The 11,580-nt window shown below is 49.1% G+C and overlaps 1 protein-coding gene across 1 annotated transcript; it reads left to right on the top strand.

The window, feature by feature from the left end:
- Positions 1-9,391: 9,391 nt before the first annotated feature.
- LOC123049140 (uncharacterized) lies at positions 9,392-10,532 on the top strand. The gene has a single exon (XM_044472129.1). It carries the CDS (start codon positions 9,747-9,749, stop codon positions 10,383-10,385), a length of 639 nt encoding a protein of 212 aa, XP_044328064.1. The 5' UTR covers positions 9,392-9,746; the 3' UTR covers positions 10,386-10,532.
- Positions 10,533-11,580: the final 1,048 nt, after the last annotated feature.

Raw genomic sequence — 11,580 nt, 5'->3', positions numbered from 1 at the left:
TGGAACATGTTTCACATATATCCCATAGTCCTTGAGAGTTTGGGTCATCCAAAGTAATTGAGCACAACATGAACCAGCGGCATTGTATTCAGCTTCGGCGGTGGATAAGGATACCGAGTTTTGTTTCTTGGAGGATCAAGACAAAAGAGATCTACCAAGAAATTGACAAGTATCCGAAGTGGACTTTCTATCAACCTTGTCTCCGGCATAGTCCGAATCGGAGTAACCAACAAGATCGAAAGAAGACCTCTTAGGATACCAAATGCCAAAATTTGGTGTGTGTATTAAGTATCTTCGGCATATTGGGAACTCTTGGTCGTTATGTTGACAATGAAAGCATACCTCTCAAAATTATTTTCATCTCTGTTTTAGCTTCGAGCTCTGGCACCTCTGCAAATCCCTGCTTCCCTCTGCGAAGGGCCTATCTTTTACTTTTATGCAAGAGTCAGTAGTATTCCTTCTCATTCCAACCTACTTTTTAGTTGACAAGCATCATGTGGTGGAGAAAGATCTAAGCATATATGGCCATTCAAATATATTTGATCATGAATTATTATTGTTGACAATTATCTATATGATAAATAAGTTGGGAGGCGAAACATTAAGCCCCTATCTTTCTCTGTGTTCGATGGATGCTATTTGTTCTAAAAATATGCTTTGAGTGGTAGCAATCATGGAAGACTATATGATAGTTGAGTATGTGGGATTTGCTAAATCAAAGCTCTTACATAGACCCTTCCTGAAAATAAGATGAATTGCAATTGTTTGATGACTGAGAACTGTTTGTTAGTTTTCAAGAAAGTTTATGATCTATACCTTAACATGTGAATAGCTTGTTACTTGATCATGAGAAGCTTTATGATATGAGCTACTGTTATGACATATAATGATGCTAGAAAAGGTGATTGGAATTATCATTGATCAAACTTGTGCACCTGCTAGCATTCACACTTCATAAATTATTTCTTTTATCATTTACCTACTCGAGGACAAGCAGGAATTAAGCTTGGGGATGCTGATACGTCTCCAACGTATCTATAATTTATGAAGTATTCATGCTATTATATTATCTGTTTTGGATGTTTATGGGCTTTACTAAACACTTTTATATTATTTTTGGGACTAACCTATTAACCGGAGGCCCAGCCCAAATTGCTGTTTTCTTGCCTATTTCAGTGTTTCGAAGAAAAGGAATATCAAACGGAGTCCAAACGGAATGAAACCTTCGGGAGAGTTATTTTTGGAACGGAAGCAATCCACGAGACTTGGAGTAGACGTGAGGGAAGCTTCGAGGAAGCCACGAGGCAGGGAGGCGCGACCTACCCCATGGGCGCGCCCCCACCCTCGTGGGGCCCTCGTGGCTCCCCTGACCGACTTCTTTCGCCTATATATGTCCATATACCCTAAAAACATCGAGGAACAGAATAGATCGGGAGTTCCGCCGCCGCAAGCCTCTGTAGCCATCGAAAACCAATCGGGACCCTGTTCCGGCACCCTGCCGGAGGGGGCAACCCTCACCGGTGGCCATCTTCATCATCCCGGCGCTCTCCATGACGAGGAGGGAGTAGTTCACCCTCAGGGCGGAGGGTATGTACTAGTAGCTATGTGTTTGATCTCTCTCTCTCTCTCGTGTTCTTGAGGTGGTATGATCTTGATGTATCGCGAGCTTTGCTATTATAGTTGGATCTTATGATGTTTCTCCCCCTCTACTCTCTTGTAATGGATTGAGTTTTCCCTTTGAAGCTATCTTATCGGATTGAGTCTTTAAGGATTTGAGAACACTTGATGTATGTCTTGCATGTGCTTATCTGTGGTGACAATGGGATATCACGTGATTCATTTGATGTTTGTTTTGGTGATCAACTTGCGAGTTCAGTGACCTTGTGAACTTATGCATAGGGGTTGGCACACATTTTCGTCTTGACTCTCCGGTAGAAACTTTGGGGCACTCTTTGAAGTTCTTTGTGTTGGTTGAATAGATGAATCTGAGATTGTGTGATGCATATCGTATAATCATACCCATGGATACTTGAGGTGACATTAGGGTTTTGGTTGATTTGTATCTTAAGGTGTTATTCTAGTACAAACTCTATGATAGATCGAACGGAAAGAATAGCTTCGTGTTATTTTACTACGGACCATTGAATAGATCGATCAGAAAGAATAACTTTGAGGTGGTTTCGTACCCTACAATAATCTCTTCGTTTGTTCTCCGCTATTAGTGACTTTGGAGTGACTCTTTGTTGCATGTTGAGGGATAGTTATATGATCCAATTATGTTATTATTGTTGAGAGAACTTGCACTAGTGAAAGTATGAACCCTAGGCCTTGTTTCCTAGCATTGCAATACTGTTTACGCTCACTTTTATCATTAGTTACCTTGCTGTTTTTATATTTTTAGATTACAAAAACCTATATCTACCATCCATATTGCACTTGTATCACCATCTCTTCGCCGAACTAGTGCACCTATACAATTTACCATTGTATTGGGTGTGTTGGGGACACAAGAGACTCTTTGTTATTTGGTTGCAGGGTTGTTTGAGAGAAACCATCTTCAACCTACGCCTCCCACGGATTGATAAACCTTAGGTCATCCACTTGAGGGAAATTTGCTACTGTCCTACAAACCTCTGCACTTGGAGGCCCAACAACGTCTACAAGAAGAAGGTTGCGTAGTAGACATCAGCCTCCCATTTATAGATAAAAGCACATACGGCTGAACCAATATATAGTGTTGAGGAAACTCTCAAACAAGCATGTCAAAAGAAAAATCAAACGACATCGGGCGAGTGGCACAAGTGCCTCAAACCCAACCCTGCGCAATAAAAACAGGAGAAGCCAAGCCTAACAAACTACACCCAAGACTTCTGAAGAGGGGCCAAGCTGAGAAACCACTGGCCACCGAGGACTTGAACACACCAAACCATCTTCCGAAGGGGTCATCTCACGATAGAGACATCCCGCTCACTCCGTGCTGTGCAGAGCTCCTCCTGCCAGGAGAAAGCAAGGAACGAGAACGTAGAGACCACGAGGACACCTATATAAGATTGGAGATCAACGTATTCAAGGCACTGTGAGCCCCCATCCCCCCTAGAGGGAAGCGACACCCGTAGGTGCTGCCGCTGTTGGTGCCGGAGCGCAGAGCTTTCGCCCAGACCCACACAGATGCCCCTTGCGAACGCAAGGTTGTCGACCCACCCCACGAGGGCGGAGGGGACGCCCGCATCAAGCCTCCAGATACGGACCAGGGGCTCGCCACCGCTGAAGCTCCGACGACACCAGGGACACCCTCCACCCTCCCCTACACGTAGCCAAAAGGAGGCGCCACCACAACTGCCATGCTACCCACCTAGAGCCAACCGTGCAGACTCACCATCCAGGGCCGCCACCCGACATCCAAGACAAACACACCACCGCCGCCTGGGGACCTGGTCACTGAAGCCTCGACATTAACACGACCAGTAGGTGAGTGAAACCGTCGAGTTGAAGCGCTGCCACAGTCATGAGTGGCCACATCAACACTGGTCCATGTTTCCAGGAACCCTTACCTCGTCCGGTGTGCGGATCCATAGAGTTAGCAAACATCGTCGTTGGGGCAGCCCGGAAAGGGTGCACTGGTATTGCAGGCGTCAATAGACCAGAGCCCGTCCAACCAGCGAGACCTTCCACCCCGACCCTAGATCTACACAGTTGGACTCCGGCGAACCGCACGCCACCCCGCCCCCGTGGCCTGCCCATGTCAGGCCCAAGCCCGCCACCGCCCCATGCCAACGAGGTGTTGGTCATGCATCACCCAAAAATACTCGCATGCCGGAGCGCTGAAGTACCCTGTTCAAGCACGCCGGGGCCGCACTACCAAGAGACACTGGTCGCAGTTCAATATCGCCCACCATACCCAGTCCAGTCGCCATACGCCCGCCAACACATGCGACGGGGACACACCATCTGCCAAATCCTGACTGAGTTGTCTGCGCCTGATTCACCGAGCGGGAGCCACACACTCGTCGTGCCGCCACCATGTGTGTGCCATTGGAGCGCCGGCCCGGGCCACGCCGCTGAACCCCACGGAAGCTCGCTGCCCCAGCATGGACACGACATCCTACACTAACCGTCCACGCATGGGGGAGAGAGGGGGAGCCTTGCCGCTAGCCAACCCGAGGGGCTTTGCCCTGGCGGCTTCGGTCGGCAATGACGATGAAAGTGAAAGAGAGGAGGAGCGGAGGTGAGGAAGGTGGAGGCGCCGCCGCCACCCGAGGCATTCATGACTTCCTGGTCGCAATCACAACGGCTCTCTGGGCTTCAACGCTGTGGGAAGGTGTGGCATCGAGCTAGGTTCACTCCATGCCAACAACTTGTAGGTCGGAGATGGCAAAAAGTTCCCGTTGGTCATGTATGTTTCATCAAGGTGTTCTTGTTAAATTCAGACTTGTTTAATACTCACATGACTTTTGGTCTTGAAAGAAATACTCACTTCGTTCTTCAAACAGATGCAAGTATTTAGAGCATCTCCAACAGCCACCCAACGCGCCGCGCGCTAAAAACTACTTTGCCGCGCGCCCATCGCCTGGTTTGGCACGGCGGGCAGCGCTGGCTCCAACAGCCGCGGTAAAATGCAGCGCGCGCGACTCGTCGGCGCATGCCATATGTTGCATTTTGGACACAAAATAGATTTCAAACATTCAAAATGCAATGAACATGGCATAATATAATTTCACACAACAAGTTGATGAATAAAAGTTCATGCTCACAAGTTCAAATTCATGCCCACAAGTTCATCCAACCAAGTTCATGACACAAACGAAAGACACATCAAGCCTCGTCCTCATCTTCGTCATCATCTTCCTCCGATTCATCCGACTCCTCCGAAGAAGATTCTTCCTCCTCCTCCTCATCATTGTCGCGCGCCGCATCACGTGAAGCTCGGACGGTGTTGGCAAGATCTTCAACGGCATCTTCATGGGAAGGGGTGTGAGGCACACCGGAAGACATTCCGCCCATGGCGGCCGGAGGTGCACCCATGCCTCCCATGAGAGACGCAAAACTCATGCCTCCCATGCCGGCCATGGCGCCGGGAGGTGCTCCAAAGCCACCCATGCCTCCCATGGTCTCCATGGTAGCTCCAAAGCCACCCATGGCACCCATGCCGCCCATGGTAGCTCCAAAGCCACCCATGCCTCCCATGGCGCCAACGCCACCGCCGCCCATTGCGCGAATCATGGCTCTTTTTTAGATCAAGACCTCTTCACGGGCAAGATTGACCCACTCCTTTTGCGCCTCATTGAGGATAGATGTGTCCAAGAAGAACAAGTGCTTCTCCCAATCCAACAATCTAGTTCACTCCTCATTGCTCACCTTCCTCTCCTCCAAAGCCACCTTCCTCTCCTCGGCCGCCAACCTCCTCTCCTCGGCCGCGGCATCTTGGTTCCTTGCCATTTTCCTCACCTCGTTGGCTTCTTTTCTTGCCTTCACAGCTTCCATAGCGTTTTTGAGCTCATCATCTCCTTTATTATTCTTCTTTTCTTTTGCGTCTTTCTTACACCCATCCGGTCGTTTTGGCTTCGAGTATGAAACCGAGTTGAGTGTGGGGCTTCTCTTACCGTCATCACTTGATGCATCATCCTCCTCCTCATCATCCAACTCAATTGTTCGCTTGCGTTTGTTGCTCAAATCCAAATCATTTAAATCATCACGCTTCTTCCATTTCTCATCATCCTTCAACACGTCATAGCAATGAGGCAAGGTAAATGGCCTTCCTTTCTTGATCTTCCCCTTCTTGGTCCTTTTCTCCTCTCCTTTGAACAAGTTTTGTGCAATGTTGTACTACATGAAAACAAAACAAGTTAGCACTCAAACACCAACAACAAGTATGATGAACATGGATGAAATGACACTTACTCTATCGTCCTCATTAGTGCCACTTGGGTTCAACTTGTCAACCGCCTTTTGTGCGGCTGCCCACTTTTGACAATCCTTGTTGATTGTCGACCACCGGGACCGAAGAGATCGATCGGAGCGGTCAATTCCACTCACGTTGCGAACATCAAAGTGTTCCTTCATCCGAAGCTAATAAGCATCTCTACTTTGATCACCTCCAACGGATGGATCCCTCGACACTTGCAACCAAGTATTGCATAGTAAGATGTCTTTGGCGTTGGTGTAATTGCCCGCTCTTCCTTTCGGTGCGTCGACAATGCCCTCACCATCCTCGTCCACCTCGAACTCATGGTCATCGAAGTGCATGTCATTGGTTTGAGACCAATGTGAATTGTTGGAGCCAACACCCATAGTTGACATGTATGCATCATCATTGAGACTACAAAGTATATAAAACAATGCAAATAAGCTATCTATATGTATGCATTCAAAAAATAACAAGAAAAAAAGTTAGGAATTTTTTTTACCTTTGGGGCATATCCTCGAATACATTGTGCGCGTCGGCCGCTGGCTCAACAAGTGAGCTTGCCGCGCTTCGGTAGCCGCCGCGCCCGTCACACGCCCTGCAAGCTCTTCCTCGACGCCTTCGAGGTGCTGGAGCCATCCGTCGCCTTGTTCTTCTTCGCGAATGTCTTGCCCTTCTTCGGCCGCGCCGCATTTGGGAGCTTCGGGGGGGGGGGGGGGGGAGGGCACGTGGCTTCATCACGGCGGGCGCCAGCGCGACGCCACCCGGCGCCGAGGTCATCCGCGGTGGCATGAAGAGGCCGCGCGCGAGGCCGATGCTCGGGGGAGCTCCGGCGAAGGCGAGGCCAATGCTCCCCGCGCTAGGGTTTGCGGCGGCGGTGGAGGAGGGGTCGCGGCTGTAGGATGGGGTGAGGGGGGTGCCAGCGCGTGCGTCCATCGGGTCCAGTTCGCTGGCGCCAGCGCGCGTGGGGCGAAGGTGGCACAGAGGAGAGAGTACGGCGCGAGCGCGGAAGCGGGCGCCCCAAATACACAGCGCGCGTTGGCAACTCGGACCACGCGCCCAACTCTATATGCCGCGCGCGCGGTTATTGCGCGCCCGCTGGAGCCACTCTACCGATTGTGCGCGCTCTAAAATGGGCAATTTTGTTGCGTGGCGCTTGTTTAGCGCGGCTGTTGGAGATGCTCTTAACACTAAAATATGTCTAGACATATCCGTTCCAGCGATAACTATACGATTGAAAATGAATATATTGGAAGTTTCTCGAAAAAAATGCAGGGAGGGTTCAACAACGTTGCTCCATGCTCCTGAACATTTTTTTAACACAATAAAAAGGCAAGTGCTCATATACACGCGCATACACTCACCCCTATGAACGCACACCCTACCCCTATGAGCACCTCCGAAAGACTGAGTCGGCATATCATCTTGAAATTTATGAAGTCACCGTGGGCACCGCGTCGTCAACGGGAACGTCTCCTTCCAGTAAATGCGCATCACCGAAAATCCTGAAATAAATTTAGAAATAAATGCGAGCACCAGGACTTGAACCCGGTGGGCTGGGGGATACCACAGTCCTTCTAACCATCCAACCACAGGTTGGTTCGCCCGTGCTCTTGAACATTGAAGCCACCATCCTCATGCAACTGAGTATATTTAGAGCCCTTATTTCTTTTTTGAACGCTATTTTAGAACCGTATTGCATGAGGAAGGACACTCCCTGATGGACACGTCGCATCGCGAAAAGACTCCACTAGCCCCGGCCGCCTCTCCCCAAATCCCATCAGCTCTGTATTATTAACGAAAATCCTTTGTGGCTTTTGCTAGCTTTCCTATCTAACCAGACAAAGGCACTTGTTGTGCATGTCACTGATTAATTAACATGAGGCCTATGTCTTTCTCCAAAAGCGATCGACTTTAGAAGAAGGCTGAAAAGGCCATGGAAACTTAGTACGGGGGGCATCGATAATTGTACGTAGTACCCTCCCTCCCACCTTCCAAGATGATCATTACATGAAAACGGTGAGTATAATTGGCTGCCCTTGTCTTACACTTTGTGAAGGAAAAACAAAATTTCCAAAGGCCAAACCGGTGTGCACCCAAGACCCGGCAGTGTGGAAGACGGCGGCGGCAGCCTCTGAGAGGGCGCCATGCACCCCAGACCCGGCAGTGTGGCTTGGTTGGCGCCTTAGGTTTTAGATGTTAGGCTTTGGTGCAAGGTCTGTTTGGTATTCGGCTCGGACTATCGGCACCTCTTCATCAGTTAGATAGGAGTAGCGACGTATGTTATGAAGATGGTGGCTTCAGATTTACTGATGTGTTTTTTGAGGGTCTGTGAATAATTAATAAATGACTGCATACATTATCCAGATACGGAGATCCGGGGTCATCCTTAAAAAAAAATGTTTTTTTACGAAAGAAGGCATTTTCTGTACAACTAGTAAGTGTAGCAAACTACAGTTAGAAGAGAAGACAATTCTGTTTTCCTTTTTAAAATGAACTTTCACTACTGTAAGATACTTCATAATTGTCTTGTCACTGGTTGATCCTCGTAAGATGAAGGAGAAGACGACTCGCAAGCTGCTAGATTTCGGCCGTTAGGCTAAAAATATCCACGGTGATTGGGATGGAAGCAACAACGATTGAGTGGAAAGAAATGGAGGAAAAAGAAGCATGCAGGAATTGGGGACATGCGACGAACGCGTGGGTGTGGAATGGTGGTGACACGCGATATAAAAAGGATGCATGGGATGATTGCTTCAGTGATTGGACCCTCATCTAACCGATGTATTCATCGAAAACCTTAAATAATTGCCACAAAAAACTCAACTAAAGAAAAACACAAAAACAATTGCCACAAAAAACTTAGGTAGAAGATAGTAGATGTTAACAACAGTCTTTTCTCCTATTCCAACATGAACTCTGTAGAGGGATTAACATGTACAGAGGTATGCTAGCCCGTAAGGATTTTATTAGGATATTTCCCTTGCCAACTGTCCGGCCTCTTGTTAATCTTTTCTACTCCCTATTCTTAATTCTATTTTCATCACTAGGGACTCCAAGATATTTTGAAATTAAAGCTCCACTCTGGCAGGCAGGTAAATATCTCTCGAAGGCAGCGCACGAGATCTTTGTTCAGCTTCACCCAAACAATGCCAACTTCAATCTGAATACAATACAACACACAGCCCCCCTCAAACACGACACAAAGATCCGTGCTCGTATACGCGACCTAATACAATTCGCAAACACAATCACGCGAACAAATCATGCGCACACCACACGGCCTCAGTCACTGAAACTAATTAATTAATCACGACGTAATCGCAACGTGCTAAACGCAGAACCGAGTAGCGAGCACATAGGCCCAACCAGTGGGGCCCCCGATGGGATCCGGTTCGAGCCCGGCCGGGACCAGCAGAGTCCGTCCGGTCAACCAACCACCCGGCAACGCGCCCGGCCCAAACAAAAGCCTCGCCACACGGGTCGCGACCGACGCACGCGTCCAACAAAGTCCCAAATTGAACCCCGCGGACGCGAACCGCCTCCCCGCGCGCGCACGCATCTCGCGTCGCCTTCTGCTTCGCCTTCGCCTTCCGTCCGTTTCCCACTCGCACTGCACCAGCCAACCACTGGCGCCCGTGCCTGTGCCCCACACACACTAGCACTAGCACTAGCAGCAGTAACGCTCACGCCCGTATAAGTACCACGCTTGGAGACGGACACGGAGCATCAGAACCGACACCCGACGCGATAAGCCAGGCGACACACGACCGGCACGCCAACGCCAACAGCCTCTCCTGCGCCGCTCCAGATATCCATCTATCCACACCCACGCGCGCCGGGCATGAAGCTCGCGTGCTTCGGCGGCGCGGCGGCCGTGGCCGACGAGGCAGTGGCCGCGACGACTCACCGGACTCCTCGCCGCCGGTGGCGGTTCTTCTTCGGTAGCAAGGGCGAGAAGTCGCCGTCGACGGGGACGAAGAGGATCACGTCGCCGGGCCGCCGGGAAAAAGACTTGAGTATATACGACATGATCGCTGCCGGCGCGGGGAAGTCGTCGTCCTCGTCCGTGACGTCCTCGTCGGCGCTCAGCACCGCGGCGTCGCTGGACTCGGCCTACTCGTCCTCCTCCTCCTCCCGGTCCTGCTCCCGGTCCTCCTCCTCCTCCTCTTTGTGCTTGGAAGTGGTGCCAACTCCGGCGAAGAAGCGGCCGGACGAGAAGAGGTCGCCCGCGGTCGGCGTGGCGGCGGTGCTGGTGTGCCTCTTGATGATGATGTTCTGCGGCCGGCTCGCGGCCACGCTGCTTACCACCGCGGTGCTCTGCTTCTTCCCGCGAACATGGCCGCCTGCCAGGGCCAAGGCGGCCGACAGCCTGCTGGTTGCGTCGTCGCCGGAGCACAGCGCGGCGTCGAGGAGACAAGTGGAGACAATCAAGACGAAGGCGGTTATGGATGGGTTCCTTGCGAGGAACCGCAAGAAGTGATCCATCTTCCGACTTCTCCTTACTTTTTCTTTGTTATTTAGCACAGTAGTTCCTTTATTTTCTTATATTGTTTTTTGTCCGAGAGTTTATGTAATTATAAAATTCGGATTAAGACTTAACACTGACAAATATACTACCTTTATTTTCTCTACTGTGAGTTCATAATGTATGTTCCGGCGGATATGGGGAAAGAGGAAAGTGCCGGGCACACGTACTGTTCTCGCACAAAATCATCTATTGCGGGCGGTAACTGATTCCATCATGCATGTTGCATGCTTTAGCTAGTGGAAACCAAACTTTGCGATGGTGCGAGTATTTCTATACTGGCGGACGAGTAACTTTTAGATAGCTTGCAAATGATGGGTCATGGGGGCTTTCTGGCATGTGGTCATTTTTTCTTTTGCCAGGTGAAAGAAATTTATTTCCATAGTAAGAGGGTTACAATCGAGGTAAATACACCAGTGGTGCTTGAACTTGCCATAGATGTGCGGTTTAGTGTCTGAACTTGTAAAATACATTGAACTGGTTCCATAACTTGGCATGAACGTGCATATACGGTTCAAATGACGTTTGTATACGTCCGCGACCCTAATGAGGCGCGCCAACATGGCATGGGACCCATTGTCAGTGACTGGACAACGGAGACAAGGGTGTGTGACCTGGTTTTTTTTGCGGAAACTCCTCCGGATTTTCTTTTCATACAATAAGGCCCTTACAGAGAAACTGACAATTTTGCTGCTTCGTGATGATTCATAACCTTGCGCTACAATTATTTTTGTACTATAATTATAAAATAATAAAAGACTAGCGCTGTGGTGGTTAGAAAGGGCGACCTACCAGTCAAGTGCATGCCGGGCTAGCCAATAGACCACTTCACATTTGCTGCTTCATGATGATTCATAACCTTTATAAACTAGGCGGAACAACATAAATAAAGGATTTTTTGCGAAGTATAAATAAAAGGAAATTTAATGAACCAGCAAAAATAGTACCAACTATGTGACTCGAACATCCGACCAAAGCTTATAGACCAGGCACAGATGCCATTCCAACCAATGAGTTCTCATGTATCAAAAGTACAAGTAATCTTTATGACTGTCTAACAAACATAATTTCAAAAGAATGCAAAAATGTTCATGTCATTTAAAAAATCACATGTTATTTTAAAACATACCCATTCAATTGAAAATATTTA

The sequence above is a fragment of the Triticum aestivum genome, chromosome 2D (assembly GCF_018294505.1).
Source record: "Triticum aestivum cultivar Chinese Spring chromosome 2D, IWGSC CS RefSeq v2.1, whole genome shotgun sequence".
Taxonomy (NCBI): Eukaryota; Viridiplantae; Streptophyta; class Magnoliopsida; order Poales; family Poaceae; genus Triticum; species Triticum aestivum.
The sequence above is the reverse complement of the archived record's forward strand: the minus strand, read 5'-3'. Positions and strand labels throughout refer to the sequence as shown.